This window comes from Oratosquilla oratoria, chromosome 2 (assembly GCF_046742065.1).
Source record: "Oratosquilla oratoria isolate Oo_2021 chromosome 2, ASM4674206v1, whole genome shotgun sequence".
NCBI classification, from domain to species: Eukaryota; Metazoa; Arthropoda; class Malacostraca; order Stomatopoda; family Squillidae; genus Oratosquilla; species Oratosquilla oratoria.
The window spans coordinates 60,668,450-60,688,384 of NC_134778.1; the positions used below are offsets into that span (position 1 = coordinate 60,668,450).

The following is a 19,935-nucleotide window of genomic DNA, read 5'->3' on the forward strand; positions in this document are numbered from 1 at the left end:
GCATGAGGAGGAATGGGCGGGGGGGGGGTAGTATGTGTGAGTTAATTTTGACGCAGCCCGAAGGGATTTCTCCCCGTCCTCGCCTTATATGCAAAGGGGGACGGAGAGGGGGGGTCGCCGATTAAATGAAGCGGCCTTGCTGTGGATGTACTGTGTCTTGCGACACTGCTTCTGACCAGGGCGGTGGGCAGGGTGCAGGGATGACCCGTCATCCAGGAGGTGCTCAGATGAGAGGAAGGGTGGGAGGGGTGTGGAGTGTATTTAGGGATGAAATGGGTGGGAGTGTTTTTAAGCCTTTCCCTTTTTGGCTACCTCCCTTGGAAGGGGGAAAAAGCCTTGGTATATGTATGTATGTATGTATCTTTCAGACAAGTGATCATCTTTAGTTTGTGACCATGCCCTCATGATGCTTTCCTATCTCAGATCAAGAGATTTTCTCTGTCCCCTTTTTCCATCCCTGTCAGTGCACTGAATATTGTAGTCAGGACCCTTATTTCTTTTTTACCTTTAATGTTGGCAGATCTAATCCTTGTATAATTCACCTGCACTGAGAGAATTAAGAAATAGTATGTTATGACAGTGAAGGATGTGGTTGTTAAAAGTAAGAAACTTAACAGAATTTCACATTATAATATGTTGACAGGGCAAGTGTGGGCTGACCATTGCAGTTGAGAAGAACCACCCACCAGAAGTTGTGAACTACCTTTGCAGTGGAATTGAAGAATGTCGCAAGGACCTGCAGCGAGCCTTCAACCAGCAGGCACGTCAAATCTTTGCCCACAACATTACCAGTTACCCTGTTTTTGGAAGGTGAGTATAGAAAGTACTGCCTAATAAATTTGGAATATAGAATGGCTAATAAATTAGAATAACAGATATTGTACATTTTTGGTCAAGACTGAACTTTGTCCTGTACAAGGCTCTGTCACAAGTTGATGTATCTACACAGAAAATTATTTCTTGATATGATTAAGCCATGTATTCTTCTTCACTTTATTCTCATAATCTCAAGATGTACATCCAACCCAAACCAAGATCACTCTCACTCTCATTCTTTTCACTGATCTGAAGACTGCAGTCATATAACCTCTCTTCTCTCTCTCTTTCTCTCTCTCTCTCTCTCTCTCTCTCTCTCTCTCTCTTTCCTTTCTCTTAATGATGGCAGTTTGACTACTACTGATTTTTCCTTATATGGTTTGTCTGCTAGAATGGGGATCAATTTGGTTGCTGCTCATTTTATTTTCCGAGTCTATACATCTCTTCAATTTGTTTCATGATTTCAGGTTCATCTTCAATATAAAAAAGTATGGATAAAAAGAGAAATGAATAGGGAGGAAAGAGAGGAGGATAAAATGAAAAGACAAGAAGCTTAGGAAAAAAACGAGAACAGAACAGAGACAGAAAAAGAAATTCTATTGGAGAGTAGTGAATATGAAAGTGAGGAGATGGACCATATCAGAGAAAAACAAAAGGGAAACAGAAAATACAATGGAAGTAGCAGAAAATTAAGAGTGTCTTACACAAATATAGATGGATTAATAACAGGATTGAATGAACTGAATGATTATCTGAAGGAAAAAGAACCAGACATAATGGGAATTGTAGAGACAAAATTAAAAGGTCCACTACCACCCAACAGTGTAGGACATGATGCATATAATTATTGGATTAGAAACAGAGGGACAAAACAAGGGGGTGGAGTTATGTTCCTGACTAAGAAAGATATAAATGTGAGGAGTGTCACATATGGAAAGAATATAGTAGAGATAATTATGATTGAAGTGGAAGACAGAGATAAGAAGAGCAGAAAGTTTGTGATAAATTATGTGCCTCCAAAAACAGCCTCGTGGGAAGAGAGTGAACATAAAAGTACGTTAGAAGACACAAGGATAACATTAAATAAGATAATGGAAGATGGATGAAGAAGAGTTATGATGGGTGACTTTAATTGCAAAGAAGTCTGCTGGGAAGAGATGACAGTAAAGGGTGGAGACGACTCATGGGGAAATGTTCTACTCGAGATGATTATTGACCACACAATGACACAATGGATACAAGCGAACACTAGTTATAGAAATGAAGAAGAACCATCGAGACTAGACCTAATAATCACATCTGAACCTAGAATAGTAGAAAAGATTGAATATAAGACACCAATAAGTAAAAGTGACCACATATTGATTGAACTGGAACTAGATAAGGAAAAATATATGAAAAGAAATGAACAATATAGAAAAGGAATAATGATGTATGAAAAAACAAATTTTGATGAAATAAGAGAATTCTTTCAAAAAGAAAACTGGGAAAGAATATACAAAGAAGAAACAACAGTAGAAGAGAAATGGAATTTTTGACAATTTATTAAAAAGTAGTGGAAAAATATGTCCCAAGACGAAAACAAGAAAAAGAATATGTAAAGTGCTGGTACAACAAAAGTTGTAGGGAGTTAAAAGACAAAAGAGACAAAGCCTGGACCAAATTGAAGAAAAACAAAAGACCTGAAAATGGAAAACATGTACTTGTTATAGAAATGAATATGTACAAGTGTGCAGAGAGAAAAAGAGAAAATATGAAAAAGATGTCATTGAAAAATGTAAAGATCAACCAAAACTATTTTACAGATTTGTAAACAACAAACTGAAAAACAAACAAGATTTAGAGAAATTAAGACAAGGAGAAGTTGAATACACAGAGGAAATAGAAATGGCAGAAATTATGAACAAGCATTTTAAATCAGTGTTTACAAGGGAGAACATACAACCTGGAGAGATTGAATGGAAAGAGAAAGTCCCCCCTATGAAAGAAATAGAAGTAACAAAGAATGAAATAATGAAACACTTGAGTAATCTTGATGTCAGAAAATTGCATTTACCAGATGAAATAGCAAACTGGATTTTGAAAGAATGCAGGAATGAACTGGCAGACAAAATACATACCATAATAAACAGTTCTTTGAAAGAAGGAAAAGCTCCAAAAGATTGAAAAAAAGCAAATATAGGACCTATATATAAAGGGGGAAATAAAGAAGACCCTACCAACTATAGACCAGTCTCTCTAACAAGTACAATAGCAAAAATTTGTGAAAGAATTGTCAAAAGTAGATGGGTAAAGTATTTGGAAAAAACAATGTGCTAAATCCAAGGCATCACCAATTTAATATGTTTGTATTCAAGGCTAATAGATATAATACAAGAAAAAGATGGATGGGCTGATTGTGCATTTCTAGACCTAAAAAAAGCTTTTGACAAAGTACCACATAAGAAGTTGCTTAAGAAATTAGAAACTGAAGGAGGAATACAGGGCAAACTGTTTAAATGGATGGAAGACTTTTTGCAAGAAAGAAAAATGAGAGTAGTGATAAGAGACAAACATTCAAATTGGGATGAAGTAATAAGTGGTGTTCCACAAGGAACAGTTCTGGCCCCAATAATGTTTGCTATATATATTAATGATATGGATGAAGAAATTGAAAGTTATATGAGCTTCTTTGCAGATGATGCAAAACTATTAAAAAAAAAGTAAACACGGAAGAAGATTGTGAGTCACTACAGAGTGATCTCAATAAAGTATGGGAATGGAGTAGGAAGTGGGAGATGGAGTTCAATACAAAAAAGTGTAGTATAATGGAATTTGGAAAAAAGCAAAAAAAGAATAACAGGATCATATAAATTGGGAGAACAATAAATAAAAAAGTTGAAAATGAGAAGGACCTGGGAGTCATTATTATGAATAATATGTCACCTGAGAAACATATAAATAAGATTTTTGGAGAAACTTATAATTTAATAAGAACAATCAAAGTGGCATTTACATACCTGGATGAAGAAATGGTGAAGAAAATAGTAATCACTTTGATATGCAGCAATGATGTGGTCACCAAGTACAAAAAAATGTATAACAAAACTTGAAAGAATACAAAGAGCAATTACAAAATTGGCACGAACACTCTCAAAACTATCATATGAAGAGAGACTAGTAAAACTTGAGCTACAGACACTAGAGCAAAGAAGAGAGAGAGGAGATTTGATAGCTATTTATAGAATTATGAAAGGCATAGAAAATATTGATAGAGAGGATCTAATAAAATGGGATGATAGAAATATAAGAGGACACGGAAAGAAAATCAAGAAAGACAGCTATAGAAGAGATATGAAAAAGAACAGCTTTCCTCACAGAGTAATAGACATTTGGAACAAGTTAGATGAGAAAGTGGTGTGTGCAAAAACAATACATGAATTTAAAAATAGATAAAATGAGATATGAAGACGGAACACCACGAGCATAGCTCCCCTTCCCGTAAAATACAACTAGGTAAATACATATATTACTTATCCCATTATTTATACCCATAAAATATCATAGGGAAACAATGGGTACTCATTTCTATGCTAGAACCCTCAACTTCACTCACCCATCTCATTACATCATACAGGCACAACCATCTGAATGTAATGAAAGATACATACATATACCAAGGGCTTCTTCCCCCTTACAAGGGAGGTAACCAATTATTTATACTTTAGAAATAGTATGTGTTTATGAATTCAGCATTGAATATTTCTAATTTTCTTTTTTTTTCTGTATTGCAGATTTTTATCTAATTTATAAAAAATAAAGCCCTCGCACAATGTGGAATGACAGCTCAAGGAATTTAGAAATGTGAAGGTGTGAAAGAATACAACCTTGAACACTTTCATCTGTATTGTCAGACTGCATTAAAATATAGATATTTTGTTTTTAATTATTCTAAAGCAAAGAAAATACTCTTTGCTGAAAAAAAGGGGAGGAGGTGGAGTCTGAGTTTAGAAAATGAAAAGGATCAGAAGAAAATGTAAACAATAATTTGTTTTGCAGCATTGCTTAATAGATGTCTTAGGGAATATTTTTGTATAATATGCTTATGTGTAGTTAACTTTTATAAGGATTTTTAAAAGTTGCACATTTTTTGTGGTATGTGAAATAAAAGTTGTGTATGTTACTTCTTTGCAGTATGTGGTATGTAGTGCACATTGTATTTGTTGTAGCAGCTCATGGTGGTATAAAGTAAGGGATGGGAAACATAACACAGTGTCACCATACCAAGGTGTATGAACTTGAAAGAGAAGAAGAATTTCTATGCTAAGCTTGACTATGGTTGGCCAATGCCCACCACTGGACACATTTGTTGTTTTGGGAAACTTCAGTGTGGTCATTGATGCTGATAGAACTAAATATGAAATATGTATTGGACCCCATGGCTATGGAACCTTGAACACTAACATTTTTTTTTCCTTTTGAATTTTGAAGCCCAGATGGCTGAGGATTGCTGGTTCTTGGTTACAAAGATGAGACCTACACTGATGGATTTGGTATAGCAGTGCCAGAAGAATGGTAAAGGAGATCAGTAATGTAATTGTTAGTACTTGGAGGATCCTACAGAACTGCAGGGCTTATTGAAGTGCTAAAATTTTTAGGACTGATGATAGACTTATGGTTGCAGCATTCAGACTGTCTGTCAAGGCCAGGAGACTCTGAGATATAACTCATCTTGGTTTCATCTGGAGAAGTTCAAGGATGATACATGTGATCAGGAGTATGTGGTAGCAATCCCTAATCAGTTCAAAGTGCTTGGCACCAATGAGGACCCAGAATAATTATGAGATACCTTCAAATATTAAAGTGAAAGCTGCCAAGTAATGCACTGGTAAGCCTTCAAGTTCAAGACAAGATGTTCTGTCATGTAAGACACTGAAAAATATAGAGGTGAGTTGTACTGCTAGGATGGCTCATCACCTGGACTGATATAGGACTCAGAAACAACAGACTAGATTCTGATGAGGATGGCCATGAAGAAGTACATCACAGGAATTGCTAAGAATGTTGAGGGCCACTTGAGCAAACAACCTCAAGCCTGCTTACTGAGCTCTGAAGAAATTCTGCTGCAAGTGTGCGACTCAAGTGAGCACAGTCCAAACAGCTGATGGGTACCTAATATCAGGTGCTGAGTACTTGAGCAGTTGCTCCTGGATGACCCTCAAGTGGTTAGCTTTGCCTTGCTGGTTTTCAGGTGGCAGTTGCTATTCCCAGTTGAGTGATAGATGGAACTCCATCAAATTTGATGGAGATCAAAGAGACTGTTAAAAGTGGAAAGGTGACCGGCATCTGCAACATCAGCAGAGTTGCTGAAAACCAGTGAGGCCATTTTTCTTGTGTTGTAAGTGGCCATGTCTGTTGTTTGGCAGTATTACACCATTTCCTCTAACTGGGAAAAGGGTCTGGTCATCCCTCTCTGGAAGGAGAAAAGGGACCAGCAGGAATGCAACAACTACCACAGCATTACATTGCTCATTGTGCTAAGCAGGGTGCTTTCCCATTTGTTGTTGGCATATTTTCATTCACATCTAAAGTTTCAGAGCCCTGAGCAGTCTGGGTTCATGCCTGGTAAGTCACAGGTTATTGGATCCTAGCACTCTGTGTTCTTGTAAGATGCAGATGCATTGTATGTTGATCTCAAAAAGGTATTGTTGGGTACTTAGAGATCTTCTCATGAAGAAATGGCAGGGCATCTTAGAATGATGGGTTGAGTATCCCAATGATGTCCCAATGATCTCCTGAATTGGATCAACCCCACTGCTCCCAGCATTATTGATCATCTCTCCATTTTACCACTATTAATACATCTAGAGCAGATTCCATCCCTTGTGGAAGTCGCCCCCCTCCCTAAAAAAAAAAAAAAAAATCATCTTCATAAGTTTACTGCCGCATATGGGCAGCTGAGATCTTTCCCCAAGATTGGAAAAAACATTAATATTGTTATAATCTACAAGTGTAAGGGCAATAAGGCAGAATGTGGTGATTATCATGGCATCTCTCTCCTTGCTGTGGTTAGTAAGATCTTAGCAGGGGTTCTCTTGTTAGATTTGATAGCTGACATTTTTCTCTCTGAATCTCAATGTAGCTTTTGACAGGACCATAGTGCCACTGACATGATTTTCTCAGCAAGGCTGCCCCAGGAGAAATGCCAGGAACAACACAGAGACCTCTTGCCTTCATCAGTCTTGTCAAAATATTTGACACTGAACATTCTATGGAGCACATTTACCAAGTGCAAGTATCCCTTATAGTTTATGGCTGTCGTGAAGAGTTTCATGTAGGGATATCAACTTGTGTCATTACTAGTGGTCGTATCTCTGAACCATTTCCAGTAAATGCCAGCATCAAGTAAAGTAGTGTCCTTGCACCTGTTATTTTCAGCTGCTACCTTTATGCCATTTCCCTCCTCATCAAGCTCAATTATAATGCTGGGGATGGGATCTCCTTTTACAAACTGAATGGCGGTGTATTCAACCTACATAAACTGAGAACAAGACAAAAACCTGTATGGCAACCATTTTTGACCACCAGTAAGTTGATGCTGATGTTTACCCATCCAACTCCATTGTAACCCTCCAGTACAACATCATTGTAACTGATATGCATAATCACGCTGGCCTTGTAGTAAACACCCACAAAACTGAGGTCCTCTTTCAGGCCACAAATCATATCAACTCAATAGTCCCAATCCATGTTGGCCATGAGCACATTCAATAAGTTTACCACTTTGGTTATCTTGACAGCATCCTCTCCAGCTCAAACTATCAAAATGAAGAAATCAAAAATTGTATCCACAAAGCTACTGACCCCCCTTGGAAGATTGTAACATGAGGTACGTAATACACCCAAGTTAGGCTAAGGATGAGTTGCAATAAGATGTGGAGAGCTTCTTGGCTTTGAATGTGGGCCCTATAAATGGTCCAAGTCTCACAACTATAGAGCAATCTGTGTCTTTGTGAATAAGGATCTCTTCACAAAGACTAAAGTTTCAGACTACTCTGCCATATGCCTGTCCGTCTTGTTCAACAGTGAAGAGACCTGGACCATCTGTAGGGCCTACATACAAAGCCTAGAAGCTCTCCACATCTGCTTATTGCAACTCATCCTTGACCTAACTTGGGTGGATCACATACCATATGTTACAGGCTTGTATACCACCAACTGTTGCAGTATAGAGGCAGTGCTCATGTAGGATCAACTGTATTGGATTGACCGTATTATTAGGTCATCAGAAAATCAGTTCCCAAAAGCTTCTGAAGGCTGCCATTCAGCTAGAAGACAGAAAAGAAGTGGATGTGGATGTTGCTGTGGATGTGCTGTGTCTTGCGACACTGCTTCTGACCCAGGGCGGTGGGCAAGGTGCGGGGATGGCCCGTCATCCAGGAGGTGCTCAGATGAGAGGGAGGGTGGGAGGGGTGTGGAGTGTATTTAGGGATGAAATGGGTGGGAGTGTTTTTATGCCTTTCCCTTTTTGGCTACCTCCCTTGAAAGGGGGAAAAAGCCTTGGTATATGTATGTATGTATCTTGAGACTGCAGTCAAATATGCAGAGTGGGATTCTGTATGCTGCCAAACTATTGAGACTGTCCACATACATGCCCATGAGGGGCTTCATCACTATTGGCCTTGTGATTGGATACCCTGCCCCATCTGTGGAAGAATGTGTGCTTCTGAATCTGGGCTCCACAATTATCTACAAAGCCACAAGCAATGCACCAACATCCAGCATCACATTATCATTCACTTGGGAAAAATTAGAAGACATTGAGGTTGTCTCAACAGAATACCATAGGTAAGGATAGAGAATGCTGTAAAGTATGGAGGAGGTGTGTCCTGCTTCTTTCCTGTTAATTCAGAAGTGAGGCAAGGAAAGGATGCATCCTCAATCCAACACTTTTCAACATCTACTTATCCTGGGACAGAGTTGTCAATCAGTGTCATTGCAGAGCATCCATTGGCAACACTAAGGTCACTGACCTTATCTTTGCTCCTGCTGATGACATTTTTGCAGATATTGAATGTCCTGGTTGCAGCCCTTGAGTCACTGCAAGACCACTTAGACTTCAGGTCTCCTAGACCAAGAAATTTGGGGGCCTTCTGGATCACAAAGTTCAATCTGCCCATGCATATGACAAGGACATTAAGGTCTTAGAAAGCTTCAACTTCCTTGGTTGTGTAGTGCATAACAGGGGTGGGTCATGTCAAAAAGTCCTTTGAAGGATTGGCATTGTCCATGGTGTTATGGACTCACACAACCAGAGTATATGGCATTGTATAAGGGTAGTTCCAAAAGTAATGCCTTTATTTTATTTTATTTTTTTTTATTCTGCACCAAGGGATCCAAGGGGATTGTTAATGGCATTGTTATGATGACTGAACCTTTGCAATTGTAACCTGGTACTTTCATCTCTTTTTGATGGTGTGATAATCTAGTAAAGTAACCTCTGTCATGGATGTGTGTCACAAGCAGAGATGTGTCATTGAATTCCTCCACATAGAAATGGAACCAATTAACATTCACCTGGTGAATGTTTATGGAGCCAAAGCAATTGATGTCAGCATGGTTAGAAGATGGTTTCATTGATTCCAGAGTGGCAACAGAGATATGAGTGACAAACTGCACTTCAGATAGCCATGCACAGACCCTTGCTCATCGTTGGCAAAAATGCATTGAGAATGGGGTGATAACATGGAGAAATAAGTTTTGGAGCAAACATGTCCACTCATTTTAAAATGGTGCCACTCCCATCTTCATAGCTCTTCAACTTTTTGAGTTATGAATAAAAATATATAAGAGGAATTACTCTTGGAACTACCCTAGTATTATTTATGCAGGAGGACTGTGATCCAAATATTTTAAGTTGCTTGTACTCCCTGCCTTGCTGTACAGCTCTGAGACATGGATATTGAATGGTGACTTGACGAGTTGTCATGACATCTTTGATACCAAGTGCCTATGGAGTATTATGGGATATCACTGGAATACATTTAACCAAGATTGTTCCATGAAACTCAGTCTAGGACTGTTACCAACATTATTCATGAATGTCACCTTTGGCCATATTTGCATGTGGTATGTTTCCCTGATGATTGATACCACTCTCAGTGCTGTCTCCACTAGAGACAATGTTTGATGGAGGAGATGAAGGGGATGCCCACAGAACTCATGACATGCAAGTTGACCAAACCATTTAAGAGGTGTTTATGATAGGAAGGGTGGCTGTATGTGAGCTTGCTCAGAGCAACCATGGGGCTTGGTAATGACATGTGAGTGAAATGGTGTGCCCTGTAGCATATACTCCCAATTGATTGATTGAACACATACAATATTCCAAGGAACAAGTTCTCTCTAAAGATCAATGAGGCTGTTGTATGTGCTTGCAGTCCCTCCATTTCATACCACCACAAGGCACCACTGCTTATGTGTATATTTTACAAGGGAAGGCATAGAAATTGTATTTTGCAGTTGTAAAGAAAATCATTGTCCATCTGTCTTGAGCACTGTCGAGAAAGTGGTTTGTTTTGTTTTTGACTTAACACAGTATTTTTAGATTGCATTATTTACTGTATTTGATGGCATGTAAGACCCACTTTTTTCTAAAACTGTCTTAATATCCCCAAAGTCTCATGAAAAGTTGAAGTGTCAATCAATCATTTCCCTTAAATTTTTTGATACCTCAACTTGGTAAGTTGGCTAATGTTTACCCAGAAGCTGTAGATTACCAGAACTTGTACCTGGCCTAATTCCATAATACCATAATCTTACTCAAACATCAACATTGCTGTTATTATTATTATTATTATTATTGTTACAGGTATTTTCATTAAAAGAGGAACTATTATGAAAAAATAAAGCTGAATGTCCTTAGATTTATCTCTTTATTTAGCTACCCAACCCTGGAAAGCTGAGTAGAAACATTTTCTGAACTGATATGTATGTTACTGTCATATATAAACATGTATGATAAATGAAATATATAAGCTAAAAATTGGAGTGAATGGTGAAATAATTTTTCAGACTGTAATGAAATGACTAGAGGGAAGTGAGATATTTGTAGAAATAATAGTCCTGAGAGAAACTGATTTGGATCATAACTGTTTTTGAATGTATTTCAAGAACTTGAAACAGTTTGAAAATTCTCAAAACACTACTCATAGATCTAAAATAAAACAAAGAATTAAAAAAAAAATTAGCTGAAAAATGACAGGAAATAATAAATATAAAAGATAAAAAATACTAGGGTGAAGTCAAATGAAAAAAGATAAAACAAATAGTGGAGTCTGAAAGAGTAGTTGACAATTCAGAAAAAAACATCAACTTTGAGAGATCATAGGTCAGGAAGAATGAGGAATAGGTTATAATGGAGGAATGGGTAGTACATACATACATATACCAAGGCTTTTTCCCCCTTACAAGGGAGGTAGCCAAAAAGGAAAAGGCATAAATTCATTCCCACCCATTCCATCCCTGAATACACTCCACACCCCTCCACCCTCCCTCTTATCATAGCACCTCCTGGATGACGGGTCATCCCTGCACCTTGTCCACTGCCCTGGGTCAGAAGCAGTGTCGCAAGACACAGCACATCCACAGCAAGGCCGCTTCATTAAATCGGCGACCTCCCCTCTCTGTCCCCCCATGCATAAAAGGAGAAGACGGGGAGAAATCCCTTCGGGCTGCGTCAAAATTTGCTCACACATACTACCTCACCCCCATCCCCCCACCCATTCCACCTCATGCATCACAACATCATCCATATACAACCATTCTCCATTCACCCCTGTCTTCTGTCCTCTCCCATCCCTCCTCAATGGGTAGTGAAATTCATAAAAAAGAATCTCCTGTCTGAGAGGTTGTTGACAAGAATAAATGTATTACTGTTGTAGGGTGCACAGAAAGACATATTACTTCATTGCAGCCTGTAGCTGTGAAATTACAGAGAAGTGACATTTATAGTTTTAGGTCATAGCTCAAATATACATATTCCAAGAGGTCTTTTTCCCCATATATGTGAGATGAACAACCAAGGCATGCACCCTCCCTTTGTCCATGCCACACCAATTTCTCTTCTCTCTTATCTTAGCTCCTTGTAGACGAAGGGCCATCCCTATTGTCCCTCACTGCCCAGGTCAGAAGCAATGCAAAGAAAAAGACTTCTACAACTGGGCAAAACGTCCAAATCTTCAACCTCAACCACTTCATTATATGGTGATCCTTCATCCTTGTCCATTCATAAGAAAATAAAATAAACAAGAAGAAATCTCCTCTTGGTACCTTAATTTATCATCCATTCACAACCATTCTCTACTCACACCTATCTCTTGCCTCCTCCCTTCCTGGTTCAACAGATATTCCCCTTTTACCCAAGATCCCCTTCACTCCATCCATCCATATCATTCTTGGTCTACTCACAAATTCATTTCAACCACTTCTGCCTTCCACACTCTATTTGTAAGTCTTTTTTCACTTATACTTTCCATGTACCCAAACCTTCCCAGTATTTTTCATTAACCCTAACTATCAGTTCCCCTTCCACCCTCACCTCATGTCTCATTCTATCTATCCTCATAATCCCCATCATACTTCTTTAACACCATCTCAAACACATTTAAACTCATTTCTGCCTCCCATAGATTACAAGTTTCTACCCCATACACTACTGTAGGCACAATCACCACATTGTACAGACTTCTCTTTGCATACATCCACCCATACCTATTTTTCATGACACTTTTCATTACTGACGAGTTAACCATCATGTGAGGACAGAGCCTTTATTTGTACGACATTTCACTTATTACAGCTTTTTCAAGTACATAGTTATGATACACATGCTTGAGATTAAATAAGAGGAATGGAGGGAATAGGGAAAGAAAGAAGTTAGGGGAGGGGACACTACTTCCATATTTTAAGAACCACCAATTTGGAAGTACAGTAGTGTGCCAGACCAGCAGAATGATCAAAGACATCATGAAAATGAGAACAAACAACAACCAAACACCAGACACCAAAGCTGGTATTTATCATATTCTGTGCCCGGGATATGATAAAGCTTACATTGGAGAAATGTCATGCGACCTGAATACACGAATACGTGAACACCATTACGACGTCAGGCATGGTGTCACCATCAATGCATGTGTGATACATGGGAACAGGGAAAACCACCTGATGGACTGGAAGAATGCAGAGCTGCTGATACGAGATCCCGACAAGATTCGCAGGAAGTGTTTGGAAGTAGCGGTCATACAAAGAACCAACACTTAAACAAAATAGGGGCATGTGCAACATCTCACCCCACATAATTCCTTTAATACCCATGGCCAACAAAATTTTATACCATCCTTTGTGAACAATTTGCCTGCATACGTTTGGGCCAGCCTTCTCAACCTCTCCCAATATTCAATCCCCCTTCTCCTCCTCCTCCACCTCCTCCTCCTCTTCCTTCCCCTCCCCCTATTTCTTTCTTTCCCCGTTCCCTCCATTCCTCTTATTTAATCTCAAGCATGTGTATCACAACTATATGTACTTGAAAAAGCTGTAATAAGCGAAACATTGTACAAATAAAGGCTCTGTCCTCACATGGTGTTTATCTTGTCAGCCTTGTCGGCAACTGCAACTTCCTTGAAAACTTTTCATTACCCTGTGACATTTAGTTCTTCCCCTCATTCTGTAGTTTACCTTGACCCCAACTCCTCTATTCCCTGCTACATGTAACCCTAAGTACTTGAAACTCTGTTTTCTCAGTCTCTCTTCTTTAAGACTTATCTCTAATTCACTGCCACCCTTTCCATGGGGTTTTCCCCCTAACCAGAGAGGTGGCCAAAGTCAAAAGGCATATACCCATCCCCACTCATTTGATCTCCACCCATTCCACTCCCATCCCCCACACTCTCTTTAATCTTGTGTTAGCTCCCCATGGATGACAGGCCACCTGTATCTTGCCCACTGCCCTGGATCAGAAGCAGTGCAGTAAGGCATAGCACATCCACAGCAAGGCCACTTAACCAGTATGAGTCAAATTCACGCACACGTCATCGGCTGCCACATGAACGATGCATCACACTATTGGCATAATAAAATTTAAAGTCACTGCTGTAATTCTTGCTCTCTTAACTGTGAGTAATAATAAACAGAAAATGTGATCAAACTAGTTCACAGAATCTGGAGGTAACTCCTGTACAACTACAAATATATATATATATATATATATATATATATATATATATCTATATATATATATATATATATATATATATATATATAATCAAGATGTCGACACCGGCATCATCGTGTACCCACTTGCGTCTCATGACACCTCCATAAGCATCATCATACCGAAGCGATTAATCGGCAGCCACCCACTCCATACCTTCATGCAGAAAAATAGAAAACGGGGAGGAACACCTTTGGGGTTTCGTCAAATATAATTCACACATACATATTCCTCAACACCCCATCCCCCACCCACTTCCTTCCATGCATCACAGTGTCATCTATACACAGCCATTCTCCACTCACCCCTAACTGAGCAACACGTTTCTGTTGAGAAACGTGTTGCTCAGTTAAAGCTTAATCATGTTCACCAAATTGTGAACGACTCTTGTCCCAGTTATTTGTCAGATACGTTTACACTTGTCAGAAATGCTCGTTCCCTGAGAACTCGTTCTAGTAGGTCATCTGTCGTTGTACCTAGGGTTAATCGTTCGTTAGGGAAAAGTACTTTCAAATACACTGGTGCTATTGCTTGGAACTCTTTACCGACCAACATTCAATCAATTGTATCTAAAAGTAGTTTTAAAAAATCTGTTAAATGTTATCTTTTAGACACTGTTCTCTCTGAAGAAAATAGTTTATATGTTTAATTTACACTTCTTATAATCCTAATTTACACTTCGTATAACCTAGCTTTTCTATGATAATCCTTTCCTAATTGTAATATGAGGACCACAGTGGAAATAAGTCTTTTGACTTTCTGTGCCATCCTCGGATGTACAATTATATATACTGTGTATAATATTGAGTCTTGTATGTATTGTACTTATTGTATGTATGATTGTATCCGAATAAAATTCAATTCAATTCAATCCCATACCTGCTCAACAGACATCTCCCTCCTGCTCAACATCCTTCTCACCGCATCCATCCATCTCATCCTCAGTTGCCCACTCATGTTCACTACATCCACCTCTGCCTTCCACACTTATTTTACTAATATTTCTTCATTCATTCTTTCCATGTGTCCAAACCATCACAATACCCTTTCATCAACCCAATCTTGCATCTCCTTTTCTACCCAATCAGTCCTCCTCACCTCCTTGTTTCTCACTCTGTCCAACCTTGTAACCTCTACCATACTTCTCAGAAAAAATCTAAAGATGACTTGTGATAAAATACCCCATAATTGTCTTGTGAGGAAATTAGAGCATATTGAAAGTTTTCTTGAAGGGAAGATACATGAGAACAGTCATGCTTGTCTGGGTACCTCGATCCCTTGTATAAGGGTACCCAGAAAGAAAAAATATATGTGTTTAGAAAGGAACATGGAATGTAAGGACAACCATATCGTTCAAATATAACGGGTAAATAATGTTACCATCCGAAATGCAATAGAAAGGGATATTATAAATCCTGATATGGAGAAAGGACCAGTAGCGAAAGAATTCTAGGCTTGTTAGCTAATTAGAGGAAATAAAAGGACCCATTGGGAAAGAATTTTTAGTAGCGATCGGTAGTATATAGTAAAAAAAAAATCATCGGCAATTATAACCAAAAACTACTATTATTATGATAAAAATATATGAAATTTCTTAGTTTTAAACTAAGTTTTAAATATACAAGCAAAATATAGGACATATTATAGACTCCCAAAATTGTTTTGTTTACATTGGTTCTGTATTCACGTGGTGCATGGCAGACGAAGTTTTAGCGAGTATTTAAAACAGTACGTAGCTGACGTGTTTATGTGTAGAAGTTGTCTGATTTTACAATGGTCTAAAGTGAACACGGCGAATTTGAAAATAGTCCTAATTCCGGTGGGTATGGCTCAGAATATATCTGCTAGTATGATGAAATCGAGTATTTTGTGAAAACTTGGTATGAGCATGTCGAGGTAAAACCCTTCAAAACTGCGCTAGGATTTTAGTAATTCCTTATTTGTTGGTGCTAAGATAACAAGCACCACAGTAAATATACAGCAGTGTAATTTAGTGATTTTATAAAACATCTTCATGAGCCACAAGATAGTGAAACTGTTTAGGAAAGTAACGAGTACCGAAGGGGAAGTTTTCGCCGAAGAGCGGTCTTCGGAAATTTTAATGTTTAGGTATACTGGATAAAGCAGAATTTTTTTATTTGAGTGAGGTAGTAAGGAACAGCCTATACATGATATGAATGAATTGTTTCAGAAGTATGATAGGTGTCATGAGAATCAATCAATCCAATGCTGCAGGTCTGTTGCAGGAGGCCTACAGTTCCCAAGTAATCAGCAGCTGCCAATGAGTAAGGCTATAGTATATATTATATGGGTCACTCAGGGAGGATATACTGTGTTGTGTAATGTTTGTTAGTTGGAACAGTATAGGATGTGTCATCTTCTGTGTGGTGATTGCATCTTGGGCTGTTTGATTCTGTGTCAACAACCCGAGTGCCATCAACCCCCTTTCTGAAAATTAGCAAATTGGCACTGATTTGTCATGAAACAGGGCATCTACTTATGTTATGCTATGCTCTTAAATTATATACAGTCAAAATAGATTGATAGAGTTGTTTGATCATTTTTGTGCAGGTCATACTAATTATTGACAACTGATGATATTCATTGGTTTTAGATAATATTGGCTGAAGTAAATTATTGGTGCCATATTTTATCGTATAGGTGTATCCTCACACTTCAGTTAGTTTGGCGCAGCGAATTACTCTGCTGCGCATAGGGGAAAGCGTAATGAGTGCCCTCTTTTCTGCGTTACGTAACGTAAACAAACGCGGAGGGGGTAAGGATCCACGGAGTACTCGTTGCTACGTTTATTGGCAATAGAAAAAACGACTTTCTCATCTTCACACAACAGGTGCTGCCATTGAAACTATGGCAGCAGACAGTAATTGGGAGGAAGAGTAGAAGTAGTAGATGAAAAGTGAGTAGGCCGCGAAGGGAGCGGGTATGCACCTGAAGGCGTTTCAAACCAGACTGCCTAGATGTGTGACGTGACATCACAAAACAGCAACCGGTTCTTACATACCTTCTTAAGTCTAATTCTTTAAGTGAACATTGTACAAATAATGAGATGTTATCTTGCAACACAGCTTGCAGACAACTTACAAGGTGGGATTTTTGAACAGAAAAGGCCTCTGCTCGAGATCTACTTAAAATTAAAGCGTTACAAAAAACAAAATTGAAAACCTCTTCCGAGGGGAAACGAGCCTTACGACAAAAAATATGTAAACATGGGGATACACGAACATATAAAAAAAAGCCCCGTTACCTCTCGTAACGGCACAGTTAGTTCATCTTACACTCTATACCAAGAGCTTTTTCCCAGTGGTGAGATTGAATTTTTTTTAACAGGTCACATTAGACCAGTAGCAAATAGATATTAGGCTGTATGAGCCAATTTTTGATAACTGATTTGCAGAGCCCATGAAATCCCAAGAACAGGTTTGTATGAACTAGTAAAAACTGGCTGAATCTCACCACTAATTTTTCCCCCTTGTAAGGGGGTAGCCAAGTCAAAGGCATGTACCTACTACCGCCCATTCCACTCCTCGCCACCATCCTTTCCTCCCTCTCATCTTAGCTCCTCATGGATGATGGGTCATACCTGTATCCTGCCCACCTTACATGTTACACAGCAAACAAAATCAAACATGGCTTCTCGAAGCTCATGTCAAGCTCTGAGTTGTCAGTAGTATATCACATCTTGATTATCTCAATATTGATGTGGCTAAATGCTTTAAAACTTACAGATACAATAAAACATAAGAACATAAAAATAAAGGAGGCTGCAAGAGACCATAAGGCCTACACTAGGCAGCTCCGTATCCATCACCACCTGTCGTCCCCATCCATAAAGTTGTCTAATCGTTTTTGAAAAACAACTGATAGTTTCAGCGCTTACTTCATGGTTACTAAGTTTATTCCATTCATTGACCACCCTATTAGTAAACCAATTCTTGCCTATTTCCTTTTTAAATCTAAATTTGTCCAGTTTATACCCATTACTGCGAGTCCTGCCCTGTTGTTTTATTATGATGACCTTGTTTGCATCACCCTTGTTATAGCCTTTGATCCACTTGAACACTTCTATTAGATCACCCCGCACTCTGCATCTTTCCAGAGAGTGTAAGTTTAGGTGCCTAAGCCTCTCTTCGTAAGGCAAATTTCCGAGTCCATGTATCATTTTGGTCATTCTTCTCTGTACTGATTCTAGTGAATTTATGTCCATTCTGTAGGATGGAGACCAAAACTGTACCGCATAGTCAAGGATGGGTCTAACATGCTAGATAGAGTTTAATAATTACCTCTGCACTTCTATTCGTTACTGTCCTAGCAATGAAACCTAATGCTCTGTTAGCTTTATTTCTGGCGCTAATGCACTGCTTCCTGGTTTTAAGGTCCGGACTCACCAGAACTCCCAAGTCCCTCTCACACTCAGATTTTTCTAAATATGTGTTATCTAAGATGTATCTATTTTTGGGGTTGTGTAGCCCTATGTTTAACACGCTACACTTAGAGATATTGAAGTTCATTTGCCATTTCTTCGACCATGTTAACAATTTATTAAGATATAACACAAATAATTTATTTATACCTATATCTAGTAAATACAATGAATATTGTCAGTTATCAGTAATTAGTTTGACCAAACCATATATTTTGCTTGGTTATACCTTTGAATACTCAAGAACTAAAAAAAAATTATGGTTTTATATACCGCAGTGTACCCCTCTCCCTAGACATTATCCCACTCAAGATGGCAGAAAGGGGTTGCCGGCACATTATTTCGTGATAGGCACTGCTATGTTGGATAATACCTGAAAAATATTGAAAGAAACAGTAGTTCATTATTAGTTTTAGCTTTATAATGCAATGTGAAAGAAAAAAGTACTTTATACTTTGGTTTAACATCACAGACTCCCCCTATCAGGAGGCTAGGACAGTGCCCCTTACAGTGGACTCTGTAGGAACGGTAAATAAATGGGTTGTTGGCACATATTCATGGGTTGTCTGCAGTTAGTATGACCTGGTGGTGCGATGTGTGTGTTAGGGGAGTTGTTCAATTGAGTGAACACTGGTTGGAGTTAGTGTTGGATTGAGTGGGCATCATCTCGAATAGGAGACACGATAATCAAGCTGTGCACAAGACAGACTTGATTTTTTTGCAGGTGTATACAATTTTAAATAAGAAAATATTACTAAAACACGAATGATTGATTGTCAACACAGGGCTGTTAAGTATAAAGAATTGTGTTCTTTAAATAAATATGGAAAACCTTAACTTGTTTTAATGTTAGAGAGTATGTAGTATCTTAAAATTAATTTGTTAAAAAAAGTCAGCAGTCAAATGTTTTCAACAACATCATTTAAGTTTTCAGACCCAAAGCTATTTTTTTTATACAATTATATCTTATATTGATATAATTTGTAATATAAAATTTTGAAAAGTTAATTAAGTGAGCAGTTACTCCCCTCTTGCTCAAAGCCTCTTTCACTCCTCCACCTATCCATCTTATCCTTGGTTGTCCCCTCAAGTGTACTTCATCCACCTTTGCCTTCCAGACTTCTTTTGATAATCTTTATCACTCATTCTTTCCATGTGTCCAAACCATCTTAATATTCTTTCATTAGTCTTATCTCCCATCTCCTTTTCCACCCCTGCCATTCTCACTTCCTCATTTCTCACTATTCAACCTTGTAACCTCTTCCATACATCTGAGACATTTCATCTCAAACATATTTAAACCTTTTATTTTTTATTTTATTTTCATACATTGTGGATGACAGGCAGATGACATTTTAACATTCCTTTAAAATTTCTTGTAGGGATTGAAAAAAAAAATAGAATTACATAGCATAATCACACTTAC

The 19,935-nt window shown here is 38.4% G+C and overlaps 2 protein-coding genes across 9 annotated transcripts in view; both read left to right on the forward strand.

Moving 5' to 3' along the window:
• LOC143039325 (uncharacterized) overlaps positions 1-10,719 on the forward strand; it is a 98,326-nt gene extending 87,607 nt beyond the window's left edge. For all 7 annotated transcript variants that reach the window (XM_076209204.1, XM_076209216.1, XM_076209210.1 and 4 more), the window contains 2 exons: positions 644-810; positions 4,590-10,719. In XM_076209204.1, coding sequence (XP_076065319.1) covers positions 644-810; positions 4,590-4,608 — 186 coding nt within the window. In that variant the 3' untranslated portion in view covers positions 4,609-10,719. The remainder of the gene's footprint in view (positions 1-643; positions 811-4,589) is intronic.
• Positions 10,720-15,713: 4,994 nt separating this feature from the next.
• The window catches only part of Rrp5 (Ribosomal RNA Processing 5), a 39,922-nt gene continuing 35,700 nt past the window's right edge, over positions 15,714-19,935 (forward strand). Inside the window, exon 1 of one of the 2 annotated variants that reach the window (XM_076209242.1) lies at positions 15,714-15,796. The gene's annotated coding sequence lies outside the window, so the exon portion shown is untranslated. Of the gene's footprint in view, positions 15,888-19,935 lie in introns of both variants that reach the window. The other variant, XM_076209251.1, reaches the window with a different exon arrangement.